Source organism: Gambusia affinis, linkage group LG19, assembly GCF_019740435.1.
Source record: "Gambusia affinis linkage group LG19, SWU_Gaff_1.0, whole genome shotgun sequence".
NCBI lineage: Eukaryota > Metazoa > Chordata > Actinopteri > Cyprinodontiformes > Poeciliidae > Gambusia > Gambusia affinis.
In genome coordinates, this window is record NC_057886.1 from 2,316,378 (window position 1) to 2,342,195 (window position 25,818).

A 25,818-nucleotide genomic window follows, 5' to 3' on the forward strand; every position below is an offset into this window, starting at 1 on the left:
GGCAGTCAGTCAGACAAATGCCAAATCATTTATTAGTAATATGTTAAAGAAAATAAAAATCACACTAACACATGGTAGACCGCAATGAGATTTATTAACTTAACTATGTCAGACCCTAAACTGAAATTAACGCTTTTAGAGAAAGCGACACATGTCACAACTTATTCTGACTTAAATATCCAAATGTAGTGTATCCATACAAATGTTCACTTATGTTGCAATTTGGACTTTAAAACAGTTTTTATCTTCAGTTACGGGCGAAATCATAACTTTCAAATCTGTTCGATTTCTTCTGGATGAAGTATTTTTATTGTTTAACTTCACTATTCATATTTGACTCTGGAGCAGGTTGAGCCAGAAAGCTTTAACCCAACAGTGTGTGTGTGGGTGCGTGTGTGTGCGTGTGTGTGTGTGTGTGTGTGTGTGTGTGTGTGTGTGAGGCATTGCTAAAACATCACATTATGCAGACATTTACATTTAAATGTATCTTTGACAGAAGAAGTTGTTTGTGATGGAAACGACAAGGGATTAGACACATGAAACTGACGTAAGATTAATGAAAAAGAAACAAAAGAAATTATTTGTAGGTAATCAGAAATAATTTACTAACATGAAATGTAAAAGTAAACTGAAAACTGGAAGAAATTCAATTTGACTTCAACATCAAAACAGGACAGAACATATGATGAACCTACCATTTAACACATTTTTTCTAAAAATAGTTCTGTATTCACCAGTCAAATGTATCTGTTAAAAGCTGTTTACATCAAACTTCACCTTGTTTGACTGGCTTTCAGTGTCACCATGCAAATAAATTTGGACACATTTAATTAGCAGAACATCCTTATTGGCATTATTACCATCTGTTACTATGTGGCTGTATTGTTCTGTAATTCTCCAGGAAACGTCCACTAACATTAATTTGATGGATTAGTTGGATAGACATTGACTTCATTTTATGGTCTGTTGCAAAGCTACTTCTAGCTCCTCATTTAAGATTATTTGAAATTTATAATGTTGCAACCACCAAGCAAACAGACCCCTGCATAGACAACAGTTAAAAGAACAACTCACTCAGTCAGAGCAATCATTTAGTCAAAACTTTACAAATATTTTCATGTAACATAAGGAAAATCCCCTCTTGGCCTGTCGATATTCTACCTAGAACTCAAGTATATTGTATATACATCTTTTCCTAAACCTGTGTATAATTTCAGTGTGTGTACTAAACGTTTCTAAATGTTCCGTGTTGTTGCAGACAGCAGGAAGTTCTGTGTGAAGAACCTCGGAGGCTTTCAGCCGCCATCAGGTTCCTTATAGCAGAAGAAGTTCTTCCTCTGGCCGCAGTCTCTGACCCCAAACAGGGAGTCGCTGTTCTTCTCCAGGACGCCACACCTTCTACCTGGGCAGCCTGGGGTGTCCGGGTACCGCACCGGTTCTCCAGCACTCCAGACCCACTCATCGCCCAGGTAACGCAGACCCGTCCACACCTGCCGACATGTAGCAGAGAGCCACATGAATAGAGTACAGAGGTGATATGCTGCCCTCATGTGGGCAGCATATCACAAGTGCTCATTCCAGAGCACTTGTCAGCAACTGACCAATCAGCGTTCCAAGTACACGAACTCCGACAATATTGACAGTGTCTATCATAGAAAACAGGCTGCAGTCAGAGAGATTTTGAGGAAAGTCGTAGATAATCGCGGACCAAGTTGTCAGTAGGTAATATGCAATCCCGACAGCCGTCACACAGGGCTTACAAAGGGCGGAATACAATTTATTACATTTCCAAAATCAAAAAGGAGTCTGGAATAAGCAAGAACACATTGAGGTCCGTTAGTCTGCCTCAATAACAGTGTGGTTGTCGGAGGACTGCTCTACTTCCGCAGGTCAATTGTTTTGTGAAATTGTATTTTTTTTTTCTTGTTTTTTTTAGTGTGGTCGTTCAAACTTCCAAATATATGCGACCAGGGGTGCCGCTTTGAACTTTGAAGTTGTAGTCCAGTCTTTTTCTTTCTGCTTGTGAGTATCAGGACGTGACGTTTGCCGACCTCTGGTATTCAGACTGTCATAAAAAGATCAGATACAGGTCGCAATAAGGCAAATAAAAATAAAAATAAAAATAGAACTTGTCACTTAAAGCTGCACAGTGTGAACATAGTGGAAAAGTCGCCGTCCTATGCTACTGTGGGTGGGGGTGGTGGTGAGGCACTACGGGATGTTTACGGTTAAATAATAATAGGAGAGCACGGCGGAAAGGTACGTCGTAGCCTAAATGCTCTCATTGGGTCATTTTCAGGATTCCGGCTTGAAGAGTAGTTTAGTAGACTGGTTTAATACAGAGTTAAGAGGATGAGTCGGTCAATAGCATCAATGCAGAGTAAACAGCGGCCCACCTCCTCAGTGGTAGCCTGTTTGGCTCTCTCTCGTGCGTAGTTGTGGTCGACGGGGGTGATCAGGGTTGCCAGGTCATATCTGTTCCCTTCTTTCAGAGACCTGCAGTGCTCCAACGCCTCCTCCCACGTCTTATTCTCCTTCACCAGAACCAGGTCCTCGTCATAACACATGTAAGTATGTTTAACGTCACATCTGTCACTCGTCCATTTGCCTTGGAACTGATACACACAGTGCTCGCCGCTTTTTGGATCTGCAAACAAAGCAGCACACAGGATGGGGTTTCTGTTAAATCAGTTACTTAGATCAGAGAGCATCGGGAGGTGGCTGTGCAAGGAAAGGCAAATTAATTACTTTAAAAAAAAAAAACCAAAATCATAGTGTGTTTTTATGAACTATATTGTTTTAGATTCTGTCACAGTTGAAGAGCGCTTAGGATTAAAATGAAAGATTTCTAAGTATAGGAAACCCTGTAAAATTGGTAGTGGTTCAAATATTTATAGTTAGATGTCTCTTAGTTAGATAACTAAGAGACATCTAACTAAGATATTGTTCTAGTTAGATATCTGTCTAAGAGACATCTATAGTTAGATGCCCATTAGCAAGTTTGATTTAAATAGTTATTTTTCTGTTGCATAGGATTTTGAAGCAGAGCCTCCAGTGGTTGAATCGGTCATGTAAGACGCCTAACGTCCGCCTCCTTGTTCTGTTCTGGAAGCAGTTTTATTATTTGGTGTGTTTTGAATTATTGCTCTGCTGGAACATCCAATTGTTTAACTGTCTCACATCTGATCTAACTCAGCGGGTCACGACTTCTGCAGTAACACTGACCTCTGCAGGAGGTACTGCAGTGTTACATCTACAGTAACGTTTTTAGGAAGCTTGGACATTATATCAAGTACATTTAACTTTCCTCTTTGGATTAAAGGAGTATTTTATTGAATTGAATTGAATAACACAGCAAAAGCAACAACAACAACAAAAAAGAACAACTAATGATAAAATATCACCTAGTTGCTCTGCTTACTATCAGTTTCCCAGTTGAAGAAGGTTGCGATATCCTCTCCACTGGACCATTTCCATGGACCGTCATCGCTCTTACGGTACAATCCGATCCAGCCTTGGCCGCCGGAATAAGCTTGCAATTCTGTTCTATTTCTGATGGTGGTCAGGTCGCTGTGTTGCTCTCGACAGGCAGACTGAGCCTGTTGCCAAGTTGCCCAAACAGAATAATATTTAAACGTAAGAGTGTTGAGTCTGGTCTGTTGGCTCCTGACAGGAGGAACGGTCAGCATCAAGGGGACAAAGATGAAGACGAACCAAATCATGTTTCCACCGAAGGCCATCCCAACACCTGGGATCAGATATGCATGTTATTAAAGCTGCAACTGTGTTTTTTATTTAAAAAAAAAAAATGCTTTTTACATATTTGTTAAAACGGTCACCATGTTGTGGCAGTTTACTTTGAGACAGATCATCTCGATCCCTCCTCCACCTCCTCCCTGAGCTGCTCTTGCTGTCTGAAGAAACGGAGCCAGGAGGAGGGGCTTAGCGCTGTCAATCAACTGTGTACTCGCTGCTAAATATGCTAAATAACAACTTACTCTTTCAGGAAAGCCGTTCATTCATCCGTCTTTGGTGGCTACACTAACTAGCCTTAGCATTCCTCGACAGGCTCTGCCATCCAAAAAAAGCTGCAGCGTATCAGAGAGAAATGTGTGGATGGGGGAACGAGCAGCGCCACACAGCGAGTGATTGACAGCCCTAGGACCTCCTCCTGGCTCTGATTGGTTGTCTCTAGTTAGCACTGAGAGAAGACAGAGGAGTTAAATATTTTTCCCCCATACTAACTGCCTGATATTATGCTGTCTCATGACAATAGTGACACTTTAAACAAATATGGTAAAAAAAAAAAAATGCATTTGCATGTTCTCCCTGTGCATGGTGGGTTCTCTCCGGGTTCTCCGGCTTCCTCCCACAGTCCAAAAACATGACTGTCAGGTTAATTGGTCTCTCTAAATTCTCCCTAGGTGTGAGTGTGTGTGTGAATGGTTGTGTGTCCTGTATGTCTCTGTGTTGCCCTGCGACAGACTGGTGACCTGTCCAGGGTGACCCCACCTCTCGCCCGGAACGCAGCTGGAGATTGACACCAGCAACCCTCCTGACCCCATTAGGGACAAAGGTGACCAGAAAATGGATGGATGTAAAAAAAAAATTATATATAAAGTTACTTATTGCAGCTTTAAACATTAACCTCTGTAAAATATCTAAAGGCTGTAAAAGAATGGAGAGAAATAATGAGAAACAACACACAATTATTCACATTTATACAGAACTGCTTGTTTCTACTCATGTGAGTTTGAAATGTAACTTCACTTGGGGACGTTTATGCTTTGATTTCATGCCTGGTGCACCTTTAGAAGTAAATTCAGTTAGAGAAATGGTGACGTGTTTCGCCATAGAACATACAATAGATATAAATGCAGACATATAAGTTTAGAAATGAAATGTGTTTGCTCTCCCCACAATTTTCACATTTTCCAACAGCTATCAATAGCACACCAATCAGCAATACAAACAAATCAGTGTAATGTTCATCACTGCTCATATTACACTAAACATCATCTCAGTACGACAGTTGATGGCACCGCAAGACAGGAGGAGGAGAGAGGAAGATAACATAATAATATCACAAAACATACTTATATTACTATTGGTTCTTATTTTGTTTTATTTTATTTCCACCCAAAACATCTCTGTGTGATTCTAGATTAACTCAAACAAGAAGCATATAATAATAAAAATGTTAATAATAATCTGGAAATACTTTTTGTGCCACTGTATTTGCTTGTTTCTTCCATCCATCCATCCATCCATCCATCCATCCATCCATCCATCCATCCATCCATCCATCCATCCATCCATCCATCCATCCATCCATCCATCCATCCATCCATCCATCCATCCATCCATTCATTCATCCATTCATTCATTTTCTGTTCTCCCTTGTCCCTAATGGGATCTGGAGGGCTGCTGGTGTCTCTCCAGCTACGTTCCAGGCGAGAGGCGATTGGTTGTTTCAGTGGATTTGTATTTGTTTGCTCTGTGACCCGTTAAGCGTGTGCGCTCTCTGTGTGTTTGTTTGATTTAAAACCCTCATGAAGTTTGACTTTCAATTGTAAAAGAAAACTTAAACACTGTTTTTTTTCCCCTGTGTGCTAAAGCTATCCTAGAAGCTCTACACACACAGGATCAGAACCAATCTGAAATCAATATGGATTATATCCACTAATTAATGTCAAAAAATATGTCATTGGTGATCATGTATTTAAGAAAGTTTTAAATCATTCTGTCCTCCTGCCTGCTCCATGTGACTCTTTACCCATAACCCTGAATTAGACATCTGTACTCACCTCAGGCTGTAGAGGTTTGTGGAGCTCTTCTTCTGGTAATGCTGAGTCTCTGTGTTTACACCCAGTAAAAAGTCTCCACTGACCAATCACAGAGCTACAAAAAATTAAAATGCAGATTACCCCGGCTACCACACCACTCACCAAGCTGCCTCCAACTTCTGCCTCACACCTGTCAACCAAACTTCTCAAGCCGGTCACATACTGTAGTGTTTGTAACAAGATCCCTTACAGATTTATTTTCAATTGAAATGTTTTTTTATGTCCATAAGAAATACAATATGTAGTTCCCTCCAGCAGCATGTGGAGAAGCTGGTTGCCTGCAGGTATCAGGGCAGCTTCATGCTACAAAAAGACGTCTGAAGATGATATCCTAATTGTTTAATTGACTTTATTAAGTCAGGGAACCATGTGGCATCAAAGTAAACAGGCTGGACTGATAAAATAGTAGCATGTCTTTGTATGACCGTAAACCTCTCAGATTATTTGTATAGGGAAATGTACTTTTCAAATGCACTGCTCCCTGGCGGAAAGAAGATCCTTCGTTTCCTGCTTTACTAAATCCGTCCTGGATGTCAGGATTCAGTCAGGCAAACAGAGTTACAAATCAACCCTGTCCCATTTCAAAACATGCTTTTTAAACATTTACTTATATGTTATATCTGTAGGACTTTTAGTTGATAACACCTTGTGTTTTAATTCATATTTCACACAAGGTTTCCCCCCTAGAAAACCTGCTAAGCCCAGTGGTAGGGGGCACTACTGTGTTTATGCAAAAAAAAAAAAAAAATGTTTAAGTTGACAGGAAATTTGGAAAATATCAGTAGGGAATTGTTATTCAAAGATATTAGTTACGAAACCTAAACACCAACTATAAAGACTTTTTTAAAAAAATGGCAAACCAACACAAACAAAAATAAATATGCTTTTATTTTTTTGCACTTTGGTTGTTTCATCCTTGTTATAATGTCCAAAATGTTTTGGTCCTTTACATGTGACTTGTCATTTTATTTGTTGAAGTTGTTATCTCAAATGTTTGATCAGCCTCTGATTTCTTTGAGCCAACAAAGTATTCCTTATAAACCTTCAACAATCTGTTTTTAACACCCCTGAAAACTCTCAGTTCAAGTTTTTCAACTGGTATTTTCTTGTTCTTTCTTTAAATCAACACATAAAAGCAAAATTGGTTTTCCGTTTTATTTTGTTTGTTTGTTTGTTTTTGTAAATCGACATTGTCTGTCTCAAAGGTCAAGTTTCCTTTGTCGGTTTTGAATGCTGTGTTCAAAATGCAAAAAATATTCAAATTCATTTAATCCTTTAAGCTGAACAAGACACGGCATTTGTTAAGCAGATATCTTTTCATCTTGTCTTGACCTTTACGCCCATTTGAGTTTCTCTCTGTGGCCAAATGCCACAAGTTTGCTTTCGGCGCTGTTTCTTCCTTTTACATCTTTGAGTTTAGCTCAGTAAAACTCAAATCTTGTGAGATTCTGAAAAAACACTCTGTCACCCATTAGTCGTTTTCTAGTTTTATTTTATACAAGCTAGTGCTTCTTTTTCATGGATGCTAATGGCAGCATTTGGCCGTAGGTTTTGGTAGGATCCTAAACAGTGTTTCATAAAAGCAACCACAGGTCAGTTTGTCCTTTCTGCTTTGTAACAATTTGTTTTCAAGTACAAAGTCTTGAGGAAAAACAACTTTTCACACCACAAAAAGTCAAAAACGATTGATCAAAACTGTAAAAGTAGAAAATGGCGACAGATTGGCAAAACCAGCAACTGTCTACAACAGACGACATTCCTCTATAGCACACAGTTTCTGTTTTAACAGCTGCTGTGGTCCATTTGATGTTTGCATCTCACTGAATCTGAAAATGGCAAACCTTCAGTCTTCCACCCTGAAGAGTGTTATTAGGAAAACCTGGTAGATGTGAAGTACGAGTCACTCAGGGACAGAAAAAACACAACATTTTTAAGTTGTCAACCACAGCTTATTAATCATTTACAAAAAATTCAGAGGATTCCATTAACAACATAATGCTTTACACAATTTTATATATTAAAACGTGATCCAATTAAAATATAAGAAAGTCAGTGTATAAAGTAAGTTTATATGAAATTTATTTTCTATTGCAACATTTTACCAGAGTGTGTCCATGTTGAGTCAAACCAGAATTTTAAAGTGTATTACCCTTGTTGTTAGGTTTTATAGAAACTTTTCAGTCGAGAATGAACCTGTTCTAGTTTAATTAGTTTAAATATGTCATATTTTAAGTCACAGATGACAGTAAAAAAGCAGTAAAATATTAGCACAGTGGGGCAGTATTATGTATTTTCCAGGAACATACTGCCACTTCATAGCACAATCAAGTAATTATGTTGCCTTCAGGTACAAAAATACTTTCCATTTCAAATATGACTTAAAAATGAATTTGACTTTGTAATTTAACATCTTGAAATTGGGCCTCTGTCTCTTTAAAACCTCCTGCTCTTTTTGAAACTCTGCCTTCAGGAAGTTATCACAACACGGCTCCTCTATTAACCTTTTAAGAATGTTTTTACCAGCCTCATCCTGACAAGTAGCTTGCATAACGAGCTCAACAGGTGTGCAGTTCTATCAGGTGTTTTCTATTTGCTGCTGCAGCTAGTCTGAAGGAGCTGAGTGGGGGAAGTCTGTTCTCATCCAAGCTCAAAAAAGTCAATTTTACATAAAACTGCCCCTTTAAGTGTAAGCAGAAAATCATAATAATTAGCAGAAATAACGGCTTTGGTGTAGTTAATCTATATAATGTGTTTCACTTTGTGACATAGATTTTTGAAAAACAAACAAAAAAAGGACTTTCCAGTAATGTTCTAATTCATTGAATGGGTTTGGAGCTGTAAACATAGCAACTCAACTCAATAGTCATCTTTCAACAAAACCCTAAACTTCACATCCAGAATCCAGAATATATGATAACCTACATTAATACAGCAACTAGAGTTTTTTTAATAGAAAGCTTCTAGCATGGTTTATTCTTGCCATCCATCCATTCAGCTGGTTTAAGTTGGATGAATGAAGAGTCTCTTTTCAGAAGTTTTTCTACGGGATTTTATATTTTATGTAACAGAAGAAGTTCCTTCTCTGGCTGCAGTCTCTGGTCCCAAATAATGACTTGCTGTTCTTCTCCAGGACTCCACATCTTTCAGCCGGACAGCTTGGAATGTCCTGGTACTGCACCGGTTCGCCGCCCACCCAGAACCACTCATCGCCAAGGTAACGCAGGCCCGTCCACACCTACCGACATGTAGCAGGGAGGTCAACATAAAAACAGAAGGTGAGTTGGTTAACAAAAGCAACACGGAGTAAACAGCAGCCCACCTCCTCAGTGGTTGCCAGTAGGGTTGTCTCTCGAGCAAAGTCGTGGTCGTCGGGGGTGATGAGGGTTGCCAGGTCGTAGCTGTTGACTTTGTTCAGGGTCCTGCAGTGCGCCAACGCCTCGTCCCATGTCTTATTCTCCTTCACCAGAACCAGCCCGTCATCATAACAAATGAAGAAACGTGTTGCGTCACACGGAACAGTTAACCACTTTTTATTGACCAGCCGCTGATAGACACAGTTCTCATTTTGTGACGGTTCTATAGAAAAGGAAACAGATGTAAGAGTAAGGAAGTTTTTTTTATTGTACCTCTACTTTGAAGAATGAATCAAGATTCTGCTAGAGTAGAACTTCTAAGCAGTCGACAAAAACATAAAAGACTCATTATTAACCTATTAAACCAACAGTATAATCACACATATTTTGCATGTAAACCTTCTAAAGTGTCTACCTGGAAATATATTTCTTAGTTTATTGCGATAGAAGTTATGTTATGTTAGACACTTTTATTGATAAAAAATAAATTCCTGTGGACATAAACAGATATATTTTATGTAGGCAAACAAAGCTTGACATATAATTTGATTTCAACTCCCTTGTCTCACTGAGTATATGGACAAAGAAAATAAGAGTTTGGAAAATTAGATGTATTTTCTTCTCCATCGTTTTTGTCTGTCCTTCCTTTCTTTTTTCCTTCCTTCCTTGTATTCCTCCCTTTCCCCTCCCTCCATAGTTACTCATTCCCACTTTCCGAAACACAATAAATACAATCAACTCTGTACGTTTTTCTAAAGCAAACCTGGAATAAAAAGCTCCACCCCAACATGAGAAAGGTTTAGCTAATTGCAGACGTCACTCCAACATTTACTGAACAGAATTCGTCTCGCTCACCATTTTGGTCCCAATTGAAGAATCTTGCTGTCTCGTTTCTTCTGGACCATATCCAGTTGCTCTTGTTGTCTCTGTGCAGTCCAATCCAGCCCCTGACACCATTCAGCGCCTGAATGTCTGTTTCTGTCCTGATAGTGATCAGGTCAGTGTGGCGCTCCCTGCAGGAGGCCTGGGCTTCGCTCCAGGGTCTCTGTATTTCATAATATGTAACGATCCCTTCCCTGAGGCCCAAATGCTGCCCACAGGCAAAGTACAGGACCGACATCAATGGGACAGCGACCAAGATGGTCCTCATAATGTCTCCGGCTGGAATCAGATTAGCATTATGATTGTCAATCATTCAATCAATCAATCGAGCTTATTTGAGTATTTCAGCAACAAGGCCGTTCAAAGTGCTTTGCATAATAAAAACACAAAAATACAGAGTGACAGAACACACAGTCAACCAGGGCCGTGCAGAGACCTTTGGAGGGGCTCAAAGTTAAAAAGGGGCACATTGAACAAGATCTTAAAACTCCATACAACAACATAGCAACGACCCATTTCAATCAAGAATTTCATATTTAGTTGGATCCTACTATATCATTGCCATCATGTGGGGACAATGTGAAGCAAATGTAGTCTATATTTTCCACCACAGGTATAAAGTTTCTGCTTCTGCTGCTGACAGTCCTGGAGGTCTGAGTTGATCTGAGACTGAAGGATAAAAGGGGGAGGGGATCAAGCCCCCTCCCCCTCCCCTCTCCCTGTGCCTGCTGTCAACTGTTGAAACATTACATTTTATCAAGTACCATCGTTACACATCAATGCTTCATTTATAGTGGTTCAAAAGCAACTCTAAACAGCTGAGTTTTTAGTCTGGCTTGAAAGGAACTCAGTGTTTTAGCTGCAGTTTCCTGGAAGTTTGTTCCAGATTTGAGGTGCAGAGAAGCTGAATGCTTCTTCTCCATGTTTGGTTCTGGGGATGCGGAGCAGAACCAGAACCAGAAGACCTCACTGGTGTTCTGGTACTAAAAGAAGACTTTGGTGGTAACAATTGGGTATCTACAGAGAGCTTACATGAAATTTCACATAGGATTACTTATGGGACCTTTGGAGTAGCTCCTGCCTTCCTACTCAGACTTGACCATATCTTTTCTCCACCTGCACCTCTTTCTGCAATTTTTTTAAAAGCACAAGTTGCTAGCTAAGGTAATCATACAGTAAACTAGCAATAACTAAACAATTTATCCTATACGCTCCAAGTAATCCATAGATAGTACAGACATCAGTAAAGGTTCAAATTGCACATTAGTAATCGGTCATAAAAGTCAGTCTTTGTCTTCATCTTCTAGTTTTTTCTCGACAAACCTGCCTGACGTTTTAAGACTCCATTTATGTAAGAGCTTGACTGGACGACATCCGAACTCACCTCAGGCTGCAGCAGCAGTTGGAGAGCTTTGAATCATTGAGGTCATGTTTGTTTTCTGTGAGTACACTCGGTAAAATCAACCAATCACAGCACTGCTCTAACTCTGACTTGATATGCAGAATAACCAAAGCAGAGGATATGGTCCAATCCTTTGATTTGCTTTCAGCAAAGCAAAAGCCCTGAGCGGCTTTAGAAGACCCTAACAGAGCCGACTAACAGAGAAAAAAATATTTACACCCATTAAACCTTTTCACATGTTACATACGCAAGATACAAGCAAACTAGGCCACTGAACCATCAGGGGCCTCCAATAAATGACATTTAACACAGACCGTAGATCTAATATTTAATGTATTTATAATATGTATACACACTTTCTCTGAGGTCACAGAAACGCGTCTTGTATCTCTTTCAACTTGTTCCAATCCAATCAGCACTAAGATTTGTTTCTCATTATTCATTTCCTTTGGGTGACAGATCCATGGACTCAGATTTCCTGTCTATTTGTTTACTGGGATCTGAGTCTCGGCTCACTGGGCGACTTTATATGCGCCTGCTCCAGATTGCTTGTTTTGCTGGAACCTTTTGATTTCTTGTTGAACTACTCTTAATAAAACACATTTACCTGTTCTGCACATATTGTTTTGTTTTCCTGGGTTCTATTTGTTTGTGGCCTAATTTAATTTTCTGAATATCAATGCCATACTTGTGGTTATTGACTAAATATCTGAAGATGCCTTTTAAGGATATAAAAAAGAGACAGAAATTACCTACACAGATTTTACAACTGTTCTGACTTTATTTCATTAGAACATTCTTATGTCAGAATGCACACATGTATCACTTGTGTTAGCAGTTTTTTTTTAATTAATGTTCAAAATAGGAGAAACTAAACATTAAACAGACTTTATGCAATCAGTGGAATAAAATGTGTAAAACGAGAAATGGATGTGTGATGGATCCGCAGGTTTGCCCAGCTGAGCTCCTGATCAGGAGTTGGCCCCAGTCCGCGGGCCCCTGATGATGTGGATCCTGGCCTCTTCATCCAGCTCCTCCACGATCCTCTCCTGTCTGACTGACAAGATGGTGTAGCTGACTGATGGAGGGTTAGTTAAAGCAAATCTCACCAGCAGTGATCATCTGTGATATAACAGGCTGTCTGAACGCTGCAGCTTTCTATCAAAGCAAACAGGGCTGAATACAAACACAGGCCACAATTTGGAGTTTTACTAAAATGTCATGTGATTGTTCAACACTGTTTAGAGCATAAAAAATTAAATACATTAAGGTTTATGGCACATGTGTTAAACTGTAGACCCCAAGGGCCATAAGCGGTGCACCGTAGCTTCTAATTTGGCCCATAGACACCAGAGGAGCACGTAAATAAAACCTTCAAGATAACAAAGATAATGATTAAATATTAGTTTATCAATGAAATCAATGCTGTTTTTTTTTCTTGAATTCTGCCAAATTGCATCAATCACCTTTTAATGATTCCACAGTTGTGGAAATTCATGCAAAATTCAACAGGTCGCTGCACTGTTTCCGCACTAATGTGTGATTGTGAGTTTATTGCAAAATTTCTGCAAAAAAAAAAAAAAAGATCAAATTGTGATCCAGGATTTTTTCATACAGAAAACCCCCCAAAACAAAACAGAAACAAAAACAAAACCAGGCAGAACATTGTCCAGATGTGAACAGGGCAGGAGTACGAAACATATCTAATAGTAGCGATTAAGATTATCGATTAATGAGTTAATATAAAGTTGATTGATTGATTAACAATTAATTCATAAGGAGCCATTATCAGCCATAATGTGAAGGACGGGATTTGTTGCATTTTCTACACCCTTTTTTTTATATTTCAGTGAACTTGGTCAAATCGCGTAAAATTAATGTTTTAAAAGAGTAAATAATAGCTCGAAAATAGATTATGTAAATTGTTGATGTTTAGTTGTACCTGTGATCAACAAGTCAGGACTTAAGTTTTCATTTCTGGACCTCTAATGAGACAGAGCTCTTTCTGCTGCAGTGCAGGAAGTTCCCTGTCACAGTGCAACTTTTCACGACCATATCAAAACCAAAATAAACATTTTAGGTTATAACTATTCACAATGTTCGAAGTAAATTGAGGAATATTCCTGAACTTCCTGCTTTTCAACCTTAGCTGTCTGATTTTTTTTTTTTACCTACACATATGACCTTGGTATAATTTGAAAGTTTTTGTACTTCTTTCTTTATGTCAACTCTCTCACTGATAAATTTAAGGTTTGATTTCCAGCTCTTCCAGACATCTTGCTCCTTCAGTCAACCTCTTGTTGTGGAAGTGAGCTGTGAAGGATACAGATTCCGACCACGAACGCTCCGATGCCCAGGCCGGTCAGCAGGTTCCTGCTCCGGATCCGCGCTGCGTTCTTCTGGAAGTAGTCCAGCTGCTGTCGGCGGTGGAGAAGCTGCATCTCTGCGGCTGTTGGGGTCGCTTTGGCTGCTCTACCCGGTCCTTCCTCCGCCATTGCTTGTTATTGCACTGACCGGAAGTTCACGTCTTCTTCCTGTACGTTAGAGTTCACTGGCATCGTTTGGGTTGCATTACCGCCATCTTCTGGCTGCAACCGTCCAGGACAGCTTTGTTGTTTTTCCCTCTCGAGAATGGCTCGAGCCTGCTTCGTCTCCCTGGGATACCGTCAAATATATTTAATTATAACAAATGATTTCATTTTCAGAATGTGAAAAATACGACGCGTGTCACTGTTTAAAAGCCGCCATTGGCTTTATTTAAAGCAACTTTTAAACTGTTTTTAACACGTCTGCTCCGTTATTGATTATCTTAATTTGACCATGTACTGAAATAGTGCACTGCTTTCTTAATTATGTGTTTATTTTTTGTTTAATTCGCCTCGGAAGTCAGCATTCCATAGCCGCGCTGCTGCCGTAGAATAATTCCGTTAACTCAATCGAACATGTACATAATGTAGATATTATTAATTTCGTGCTGTGCTCCACAGCAAAGGGAAAAACTGTTAAAGTACAACTCAAAACCACGTCTTTCTCCCTCTCTGAGTCATACCTGGTGAGGCACTGACTTAATCGTAATCAGATTTACAAATATAGATCCCCTGCATGTTATTGTTTACTTGAGGAAATTCCCCGCCTGCGGATAAAGCTGGATGCCAAACAGACAATTATTAGAGTTTTATGAATGAGAAAAATAAAGTTTCCGATAGATTGTTATTACGGTAGCCGGAGACTCCATAAGGCAGGGAGTAAAAAGAGCGAGTGAGCGTGTTGCGTGCAACAAGAGCAGTTACGGTAGTTTCTCGCGCTACTGCTAACGTTACAGCAGAGCCAATCGCCAATAGAAATCAAGGAGAGCAGCGCGCGCTGCCAGAAAGGACAACAAGCTGGAAGAAGAGAGCTGAAGTTTTGACCAGCTTCGAAGGGGAGCTGACCTGATATGTTTGAACTGGGCTAATCCTTGGGTAAAATAAAACTTAGCTTTTCTTAAACACAAGACGAGAGCACAACGAACAGCTACATAATTACACAGGATGAGAGAAATAATAACAGGATGTTTAAAATAAACTCATTGTAAAGAAAGATGTTTTGGAATTAACTGGTAGTATTTTCAAAGCTAGATATGAGTTTGGGCATATTAATGTTTCTCACAAAAAATGGAGTCACTCAGTGACAGGAAAACTGAATGAAGAAGAGCATGAACTGAAACTGATGAGGATGGAGAGATAATCTATTCTGTTGTGTGTTGCTCTCCAGAAGGGACCACAGACGGATGGACAGAAAAACTCCTTGCAAGAAATAGTTAGACCTTTCCATGTCCATAAAACCCTTTAATGACACCCGAGTGCTTTAAGATGTGAGATGTTTTTTGTTTTCAGTTCTGGAGACGGCATTGCAAAGTAGCTGGGTGACATTTTTCATTTAGAAATCGAAACATTTGGAGCTTTCATACAAATCCATATTTTAAATCTGTCCCCAGCTTTACTTTAGGATAAACCCAAATAAGTATATTCTTAACAGTTAATCAGTAAGCCACAACAGAGTATGAAGAAAAAGAAAGAAATAAAATTGCAAGAATAAAGTCATAAATTATGATAATTAAGTAATAATGTTACGAGTATAAAGTTGTACAAAAATAAAGTTGAAATAATATGAGACTAAAGTCTTAACATTATTTTCAAAACATTATGACCTTAATATTAATATTATCAAAACTTCATTTTCCTATTATTTCGACTTTATTCCCATAATATTAGGACTTTTTTGCAATAATTTTATTTATTTATTTTTTTCTTAATATGATCCAAATACTTCGTAAATGCACGTCCAAAATACTAAAGAATTTTGCAGCAAGTGTTTTTTTTTTGTTTTGTTTTTTTTTAGAGAAAAGTCCAGGAAAGGAGAAAACTTCCAATATCAGAATCTAGTCATACGTTTGTAGCTGGTCTCCAAAGCTGAATGGCCAGAAAAACCACCGAAAGAGAAGCAGAAGTTCAGGAAGCAGCAGCAGGAGGAGCAGGAGGCTGCCGGGCGGAGGTGAGGCAGCAGCTCTGGAATGATTCAGGGAGGCTGTTGGCGTGCTCCACCAGCGCGTACGAGTCTCTGATGTCCGTCAGGCCAAACCAGAAGACGGTCCACACTCCGTTTACAAAGCTGCCGTCACAGTGCTTAAAGTACCTGGACAGAGGAGGATAAAAGCAAGTGGAGGCTGTGATCCGATGCTTCCTGCTCAGCCCAGCTGATTGTTGTTTTCAGGTCAGACCCCGACAAATGTGTTAGAACTGAACACAACATCCAACAACCAAACAGCTTGTAGAACCGCAGCTGTTGGCTTCTGTTAGACTTTATCATCTTTTCACAACATAATGGAGGCTTTGGAGTTGTTTCTAACTTTACTGAACGCTAGAGACTCTTTAGTGCTTGGGATCAATCCTTACCACTTGACTCTAAGTGTGATGCCTTTCCTTAATGGCATTTTTAAACGAATACCTGAATGTTGCAAATCACCAAATGACCAACATTCCTCTTTCTTTAAGGAACACTTATGAATCCAAAAGCAACCTCTGGGGTCCTTTATGATCAGATTAGACATTACTGCTTGAAGTAATTGATCAAAATTCCCACTGAAGTCTGAACGAATTTCAAAAGCAGTTCCAGACTGTATTTAATAAGAGAATGTCAACTAGATACCACGTTAATATTTTTTGTGTGGGACTAACCACGGGTTGATCCTGTTGGTGGCCTTTGACCTCCAGAACAGCTTGCCCAGATCCTGTCGGATGCACTCCCACAGGATGTGGCTGGTGCCCTGCCCCTGCTTACTGCTGCTCACCACAAACTTGTCCAGGTAGGGGGTCCCACCGTCGACGGGCTCCATCGTGATGATGGCCGCTGCACTGTAGCTGGGGGAGGACATTAATGCAAAAATATGTGGCGCTTTCTTGTGCATGTTGGTACTGATCAGACACAGGCTGCAACAGAATTACAGCCACATACCACAATCGATGATGAGACTTTTGGAGACAGATCAACACGAATTAAGAGGAGTGTTGTGCATTTCATTTACTTAGCTGTGTTTCCATCAAAGATTTTTTTTTAATGTGTATTTTTGTGTATCACATTAGAAAAGGTTGACAGAAACGGCAACATTTGGAAGAATTTTCTCAATCTCATATGAAAAGATTTTACTCTCGCTTCAGCTGGGTTTTCGTTTCTCTGAAAAAGAGTAAAAGGGGAGAAGGAAACATATTTGCTGAATAAATGCTGACGCAGTGAATGCTTCCATCTGGTGGTGGGTCTGTGCCTCAGCAGAGGCATAGAAATTAGAAAAGTTCAAGCTTGGATGGGAGGACTCTCTCGGCATCACTGGAAATGTCCCGTCAATGCTAGTTAGCAACCTCTACTTCCTGTTTATGACATATGAAACGTCAACATGTGGCAAAATTACTCCTTACACCCCCTGGTTGATTTGCTCCAAACCAGTAGATGGAAACACAGAGAGGATGAATACCAGGGAACACAACAAGTGGTTGAAAGACTCCATGTCCATTACTGTGTCTTTACTTTACTTTACTGTGATAGTTTATATCATATTTACTATTTTTAGTGAATGCTTTTTTTCTGCTGGCTGTAGTACAAATAGCTGCCTGGGGACATTATATATATCCTAATAGGTTGATCTGTGGGCATGATGATGATTAACCGCTGCATTGTTTAGACCGGGTGGGGCAAGACGACTGTCACTGACTGATGATTGAGAAGCTGTTCCAATAAAAACTAGTGATCAGAGACTTTCTGTTCAATCTGAGCTAGTTTGCAAAGAAAAAAACCTGAGTGAGGTTGTCTCCATACCTTCTTCAAGTCAGACAAAATTGGTATCAAACAGCAGTGCTACGTTTGTGCAGCAAAATGTTTTGTTAGTGCTGGTTTAGGTTTGAAGATATTAATGAAAGTTTAAAGGTCAAAAAGGTCAACCAGCGACCCAACTTTTAACGAAATCAAAATTATCTTTAAACTTGTTGATTGACACCAATTTTGTCTGCTTTGAAGAAGGTGGGGGGAGGAGGGGTCACCTTCACTCAGATGCTCTATACAGTGTTGGCTGAAGGGACCTCAAAACAAATCCATGCAACACCTTTTGGACTTTAATTAGTGAGAATGGTTGAAAACCATGAGTCATTTCCAGACTATGTCACATTAAATCCCACATTAGGGTCTGTGGTTGTAACACAGCAAAATATGAAAAAGTTCAAACAGTACGAATACTGGAGAAATGAAATGCACACTGACAGCTTGACTTTGTCAGATGTCTTCCCCTGCACTACTTGAACGCACCCTTCAGAGAGGTAGACGCAGTGCAGCCGTCCCTTCAAAGACTCCACGTAATCCTGCCTCAGAGTTTTATCAAACGACTTGTTGATGAGAGTCAGCAGACGCTCCACGTCGATCTCATCCAGAGAGGTGTACCTGCACGAACAGAGCAACAGAAACGCCGTGTGTGTGTGTTTGTGTGTAAGTCTGAAGCAGTGTGTCGGGGGATTTCCATGCTTTCAGAAAGCATATCCTTGTGACGGATTAATTTTGAGTTATGATGCATGGATCAGGTTTCGTGGGCTTGTGTAATATTTACTGACCTGTGTATGGGGTCGCCGTTTTTGAAAAGTGTCCCAGAACCTGACATGAAACGCAAGACAGAAAACAAATTACTAAACTAATTAAGAAGATATTCTGCAGGTCAAAAAGAGATGCAATCAAGCTAGCAGTAGATCAACTCAGACTGTCCTGTGTGCTGCACACAGAGCTCGAAAAAACAACCAAATGCATAAAATCACATCAACAGCTATCATAATGATCAGAAACCAAAGCCACAAAGAAGAAATTAATTACCTTAGAAAAATACAAAAATACGAAGACGCGCCTGCGGAGACCACGGCGTGGTAGTTAAGACAGTTCCACCCCAGTGATCTGACCAGCTGTTTTAGCTCAATTACTTTAATATTAAGGCGTGTATCTATTGTCTGACGCATTTTAACGTACCGTTTAGAGGTGGTCTGAAAGGACGTGTTGCTGTTTGTACACCAGAGACCATGCAGGTGTTCTCAAGGCCAAGGGATCTCTCCGCTGTCTAAGCTATCTTCCCTGTGCACTTTCCCAGCATACGAACAATAGATGTGTTCATTTCATACAAGATCATTTTAATCAAGAAAGTGGGACCAAAGTTTATCAGCTATCTGTGTTTTCATCTCTTCAAACTGCCTCAAACTGGTTCCTGAACCGCAAAGAGTTCTCCTGACTTCTCCTCTGACCCAGGAAAACAGCAGATTTTGACTATAAAAATTAGCAAGACCTTCTGATGCAAGACCGCAATTTTCACAATTGCGGTCTTGACTGGTCTTGAAATAAAATCCCGAGTCCTCAGTGCCCGAGACCAAATGAGGTCGAGTCCGAAACGAGACCGAGACCTTAAAAAATGGTCTCGAGATCAAGACCGGTTTCGAGCACAACAACACTGCAGCGAGGGAATGGAAAAGAGAAACAAATCCTCCATGTCCACTAGGAGGCTCCATAAAATGTGACATGACCTTTCAGACTGCTGTCGCTTTGAAAACAATCGGATACGCCTCCCATTTTGATAACATTTTTTTGGCGGTGAAAAGATCGGAATGCTGTGAAAAAGTGGGACATGGGTGGCGTTTGCCTTGTGCTCTTAGGCCTCACCCCGGTGGCTGAAGAGCTCAGTCAGCAGAGTGTCTGCAGAGGTGATCACAGCTGAGGACTCTGTTGGTAGCTGATTTAGCAGTCTGGCGATGGTGGTCAGCCTGCGGCGCTCCACTTGGCTCAGCCACTCCGCTGCAGTCAGACCAGGCAGGTCAGTGGGCAGTGACACCGTGTCCAGTACCTGTCACTCAAACGGAGAGCAGCACATGAGTAATCAGTGTGTATAAATATTCGATGTGCATGCATGAGGGCTGGTTTTGTGCCTTGTGTTTTTCGCCCCGCAGGCCTCCCGAGTTGTTCAGAAACATGACTTTGAGGGGCTGCAGGGCTCGGGAAATGGCTGCCGTGACCTCCGTTGGGTCCAGCACCAACGAGCATCCTCGTCCGTCCCTCCCAACTGGACAGACCAGTGGGATGGTCCCACAATCCAGACTCCACTGGAGGAGGCTGATGTCCACAGAAATGGAGAGTGGAGCACTGCAGAGAAAAGAATAGAACTCTACTAACATAACAGAAGGAGAATTAAAACGTTGACGCCAGGAAACATGGACGTTTGTCACGACATTTTGCAATCACAGTAAAAGTATTTCACACCACTTGAATGTTGTTACATTTTCTTCCCTTCCACCTACTAACTTTGATGTGTTTTACTGGGATGTTATGTGATGGTCGAGAAGTGAAAGTTAAAGTACTAATAAAAATCTGAGGGTAGCACAGACTAATATTCAGGCACATTACATTCTGACACCCCTAAATAAAAGACTAAACAGTTTGTGTGGGGTGTGCAGTGATGCTAAGCTTCCCCTTTCCTGACCCTTGACCTGTACAAGTCAGAGGACAATAAGCCTTGATGATCCGCCCTGCAGACCAGGTGCAGAAATATTTGCTGTCTTTTGCTAACTCTTCATCTTAACCGGAAACAGAACAGTTCGATTCAGGCCTAGTCCACAAGTAGTCGTGTATTTGGGAAAACTAATACATTTTTATGAACTTTGGCCTTTCATCCACACAAAAGCTAGGATTAATGCCACTAAAAACGATTACGTAAAGAAACTCCGATTTGTGAAAACTTTGTGTCTGTGTTTGTGTGTGCAGGTGGGAAAACAAAGATTTAGAACCCCCCAGACAAATAATCTACCAATACATCCACGTGATTCCCAATCAACACCATGTTGTGTTTTAATAACTTTATGTTATTAAAACACAACATGGCAATTTAAAAGTAGCTCAACTTATGTATTTGTCCACACAAATGAACCTCCTGGAGCCATGTTTAAATCCTAACAGGAAGTTGTGGTTATTTTGAAGCAATCTGATTGGTCAATAAAGTTTTACCTTCATGCTGCACTGCCCCCTATGGGTTTGGCATGTTTAAAGCTACTCTGAGGTGTGTTTGTGTTCATGTGGATGGAAACATTTCTGTAGCCGATCCCATGTGAACAATATATTTTTCTTAAGCACAAAGCAATAGTTAGAGTTTTAATAAGAGGAAGTGGGACATTTTGAAGGGAAAATGATTGCATTATCATTGTTACATCATGCATCATCATCCGTGTTGTCTTGTCGTAGAAGTCACCAGGTCCTATACCCCTCAGAGACTCCTCTTTAGTGGCTATAAAATAGGTTTTGTGCTAACCTGCTGCCTTGTGGTGCCTCATGCAGCTGCAGGAAGGACTCTGCAGAGAAGAATGGTAGGACAGTTGCTGAGTGTAGCTGTAGAGCTTCAGTGAGCTGCTGGCACCGCTCCACCAGCCCTCTGGTGCACCGAGACCCAGTGGCTGCTTCTACAGACCCTGATTCCTGGTTAAAGGAGCAGCCCATCACCACCACGGGCTTCATGTCCATCCGCTGCAGGAACGACAGGCCAAAGGCCAGGCTCTGTACCGTCTCCCTGCTTTGGAATACCAAGTCGTCCACCTCGAAGAGACACGGAAATGTTTAGAGTTCAAAAGTAGGAAGCACTTTGTACTTTGGTCACTGCAAAAGGAATAAAATCAGGTGCTTTTATTTTTATTTATTAATTTTTTGTGTGTAGATAAGCGATTTAAAAACCGTCAACTTTAAGCTGTGTGTTTGAGGAAGTGTGTTCTATCATTACACACACAGTCCTGACATTTTGGCTCATTTTGTCTACATATGAAGACATGTCTAGAAATAATATAAACAGTTTTTAAAATATTAAAAACATATTTTACTTTGGAATTGTATTTCATCTTTTGTGAAACTTAATTTGTTTCTAACTATCAGCAGGAACATTTCCTGCAGGACCGGTTTGACGTTTGGGTCAGAAGAGACGGTTGACTCCCTTTTGTTGGGCCAGGGTGCAGTTACGGTGCTGGCATTGACATAAAACTGGTGTCCTCTGATGGACATCTCTAATTATGATGTAAGCGTGGTGAAGCTGCTTTGACATTAAAAAGCTGTGGAAGTGAACACAGCTAAATGCAAAAAACTTTTTCCCAAACACAAACTAGTGGTTGTGTCAGAAACTGAACCATGAGCTGAGAAATAAATTATTGTTTCTTTATATACACTGTTGCTATGAGAAACATCTATAAAATTACTCTTGTGTATAGAAAAAAAAACATGATAGGATCTTTAGAAAGCTCTGTTATACTGCAGATAACAAATTTAAAATAAATAGTGCAATATTTTTTTAAAATAATTGATGATAAGGAACAGATGTGTGAAAACAATTTTGCTTATTTTGATATGGTCCAAAAAAATAATACGTTTGACAGCCTGAGGCCCGGGCATTTCAGACTGGTCCTCGTGGCATAAACTGTCTGAAATTACGTTCAGTTTTGAAGACTTTTGAATTAATCGAAACAACTCGAAAACATAAAACTCTCGGTTATTTCATTGTTAACAAATAAAGAAAAGTTTACCTCCAGCACAGCAAAAGCAGGTGACTGACATAAATTCGCTCTCTGGAACTGGGCCAGCCAGTACCGAGCCTCGCGAGGATCCCCACCAACCTCGCTGAGGAAAGCCTTCACGTCCCGGTAAATTAAGTTCCGGTTCGCCAGCGCATGTCGGTCAGCGGCGGAGAAATACCCGGGACTTTCCTGCTGACCCGCGGCCGCGGTTCGCCCTCCCAAGCTGGCTGCAGTGGAGCTCCCTGTACGGCACTGAGCGGCACACATCTGCCCCCGCTGCCGGCCGGCGGTCCCGGCGAGCACCGCAGAACGTCGGCCCGGACCGGACAGGTACTTCCCAGCCATCACCACGGCCCGACAGCCAGCGGAACCGCTGTTGATTTTGGACATGTGGAGAGCTGGGACCGACCCGAGGGCCTTTGCTGTGCAGCAGGGTGTGCTGTGTGGACACTGACAGCTGGTCCATTCAGCACGCAGCCTGCTGCTGTGTCGGCATTTCTCATATTTCAACTGACCAGCACGGGTGGTGGGGCTGAGGGGCCATTACAAGGAGATCCGCAGGGCCGGCCCAAGCCTCCATGGGGCCCTAAATGAAATGTGGTTTTGGGGCCCTAAATGAAATGTGGTTTTGGGGCCCTCTAGTTCTGTTAACAATGTGGACTGGCTGCAATCAGCAGTCCGATCATTAGATCATTTACACACCTGCTATAAACTTATTGCATCTCTGGCAGTGCTGTTTACATTTTATACATGTATAATAAGATACATTTATCGGCCAACTGATTCATCAACCAGTTGATGTCTGGGTGCTGATTTCCTTAATTTGGGGGATCGTGATTGGCTGATATTTACATGTGAAGCTGATCTTATCTCCTGATCTGATCTTCATCAGCAAAGGTTTAAAAATCAGTCGTTAGTGACCCCATGGGTTCCTTTTTGTGCTGTGTATTGCTGCACAGCACATACCGAATGATGAGTCCCTCAGCGACACACTGATCTATCAGCCTGAAATGTTACCTCAAAGTTCTCTTCACTTTGTGCCTGAAACAATTTTGTTCTTGCAAAACTCAAACATTTTCATTAAAATGATTGCAGTTTCTTCTGATCCCCAGTCAGATTCCTACTTCCTGATAACACGGTAGATAAGGGTACCGGTTCTGGTGGTGTCATGGACAAAATACTATTTCCAAGCACTGTTCAGGTAAAATCACTCAATCAGGTTTATTCATATGTTGTGCACAATACAGAGAGCTTGTAGGACAATCTGTAATGAAGCAGGTCTGGATGAAAAGCTTTGTCAGCTCTCCCAGGCACAGTCGACACATGAGTTTTATACCAAGGATAAAGAATTAACAACAAGGGGAGAGACAGCCTGGTTCTGATGCAGCTGTAGAAAACAACTCAACCTTCTACATAAAACCCAAATAGTTCTTTTGGTGAAAGTTCACAATCATTCATATAACATGACTAGCAGATGTGACCTTATTGCAATTTTTCCATGACAGTGTGATCAGAAACGTCTACTGCAGCTGACTTTCAATTTGTGCAATTTTATATAAGTGGCAGCAGCGGGCAGCGTTTCTATTCAGCACGCTACTGCTGTGTCAGCGTTTGTCACATTTTGACAAACTGAGGTTGGAGGGAAAGGTGTGTGTGTGTGTGTGTGTATGGGGGGGGAGGGCAGAGGAGGGATTCACTGCAACCATTGGTGGGAAAAAAATGGCTTAGTTTGTAATTCAAGTAATTCAATTAAGTTTATCCAACTTGATTTTTTAATTTGGTTTAAGCTGACAAAAAATCATTTACTTTACTTCAAATAAAGAAATAAATTAATAAAGGACCTTTTTTTTTTTTAGCTCAGGTGGCCTTTATTAGAGAATAATTAGACATAAAAGAAGTGCAGTAAAGGTTATCAGGCTGACAATGGACCCTGTGACGGTAGTGTGGAGGACTAAGGTCTCCTTGTGTGGGTTGTGCTGAACCGCTGCGCCACCGCACCGCCCTGGTTGGTTCAGGATCTGTCCCTGGTGACCTCCTACTGGAGATGTTGACTCTTTTTTTTTTTTTCCTTAGATCTCAGTCTAAAGAAAATTCCATCAATGCTTCTTTGCACATTTCGCTGCACTCACAAACCATGGCCGCTGTATTCGTCGGCCGGGAAAGAGGAAGTAGCTGGAGCTGGACCTCCAGTGATGGATTTCTGCAGGACGTAAATGTGCTGAGTCAGTTGGTCAGTTCATGCGGCTCATTGCTTTCAGCCTGGTGTTTTTAGAACTCGCTCCGGTTGTCACTCTTTGATGATATCATGCCTCTGTCTCATTTTCTTCCCTATCACTGTCTGCCATCAGGCTGGATGACTGCAACTCCCCCTGGCTGCCTTCAAGTCATAATGCATGGTGCACACACACACACACACACACCCCACACACACACACACACACACACACACACACACACACACACTTGCACGGAGTGGGGGCAGTGCCGGGGTGCACGTATACTGTATAATCTACAGGAAGTGATTAAAGGGTGTGTGATCAAAGGTTTCGTATGGAGGGAAAATGTTTCTCCCCCTGTGGAGCCTCAGGGCAAAAGTCAGCAGCTTCCTCGTGTTTACCACTTCATCACTCAACATGTAAAAGAAAAAAAAAAACACACAGACACACATAGATACAATTTCTATTTTCATTCAGGAAAATGTTATTTATAAGACAGAATTCACAAAAAGCTGCAGATGAGTAGAAAAGGATATAAAAGCTCAATAGGTCCTTAGTTTGATGTGTTTTTTAATCGATAATCAAAAAGGGGGAACAAAATCACTGACCTGTTTATTCAGAATGTTTGATTTGATTTGTAAGGTGTTGATATCTATACTGGGATGTCTGCTGCTATTTTTTTAATCTCATTTTATTCACATATTTAAGAAATTCAGATACATTTGACCAGTGATGTGTTTTATGTCTTTTATATATATTTTCACGCATCACTCTTTTTCTCTTTTGTCCTTTTATTCTTCAGCTTCAGTCGTATTTAGGCCTTCAGTTAAAGGATTCCTGTTACCATAGCAAATTCTGCCGGGCGATAAATTGCCCCGATAACTATTGCAATATTTTGATATTGTTTTGATGCCATTTTCAAGTATTATATTGACAATGGCCTAATAATGCAGGTTCAGCCTCTCGGAGAGCAATAAACTTTAGTTTTTGTGAAGAACACTCACCACCGGAGCTGGAAGATATATT

The 25,818-nt window shown here is 40.8% G+C and overlaps 4 protein-coding genes across 4 annotated transcripts; all 4 read right to left on the reverse strand.

Moving 5' to 3' along the window:
* Positions 1–516: 516 nt before the first annotated feature.
* On the reverse strand, positions 517–3,873 carry LOC122821342 (C-type mannose receptor 2-like). Its single transcript, XM_044099164.1, has 3 exons — positions 3,422–3,873; positions 2,397–2,647; positions 517–1,490 (listed from the first exon to the last, which is right to left on the reverse strand). Exons 1-3 carry the CDS (start codon positions 3,738–3,740, stop codon positions 1,296–1,298), a joined length of 765 nt encoding a protein of 254 aa, XP_043955099.1. The 5' UTR covers positions 3,741–3,873; the 3' UTR covers positions 517–1,295.
* A 3,316-nt stretch (positions 3,874–7,189) lies between these two features.
* On the reverse strand, positions 7,190–10,504 carry LOC122821341 (macrophage mannose receptor 1-like). Its single transcript, XM_044099163.1, has 3 exons — positions 10,055–10,504; positions 9,166–9,422; positions 7,190–9,081 (listed from the first exon to the last, which is right to left on the reverse strand). Exons 1-3 carry the CDS (start codon positions 10,392–10,394, stop codon positions 8,887–8,889), a joined length of 792 nt encoding a protein of 263 aa, XP_043955098.1. The 5' UTR covers positions 10,395–10,504; the 3' UTR covers positions 7,190–8,886.
* Positions 10,505–12,240: 1,736 nt separating this feature from the next.
* Positions 12,241–14,084, reverse strand: LOC122821344 (cytochrome c oxidase assembly factor 3 homolog, mitochondrial). Its single transcript, XM_044099168.1, has 2 exons — positions 13,810–14,084; positions 12,241–12,561 (listed from the first exon to the last, which is right to left on the reverse strand). The coding sequence occupies exons 1-2, from the start codon at positions 13,976–13,978 to the stop codon at positions 12,455–12,457; spliced, it is 276 nt and encodes a 91-aa protein (XP_043955103.1). The 5' UTR covers positions 13,979–14,084; the 3' UTR covers positions 12,241–12,454.
* A 1,778-nt stretch (positions 14,085–15,862) lies between these two features.
* nags (N-acetylglutamate synthase) lies at positions 15,863–23,087 on the reverse strand. Its single transcript, XM_044099161.1, is given in 10 exon segments — positions 15,863–16,157; positions 16,700–16,882; positions 18,315–18,446; positions 18,614–18,653; positions 19,698–19,878; positions 19,961–20,174; positions 21,334–21,614; positions 22,586–23,016; positions 23,019–23,054; positions 23,057–23,087. Coding segments are annotated over 10 exon segments (1,698 nt in total). The 5' UTR covers positions 23,073–23,087; the 3' UTR covers positions 15,863–15,973.
* Between the last annotated feature and the right edge of the window lie 2,731 nt (positions 23,088–25,818).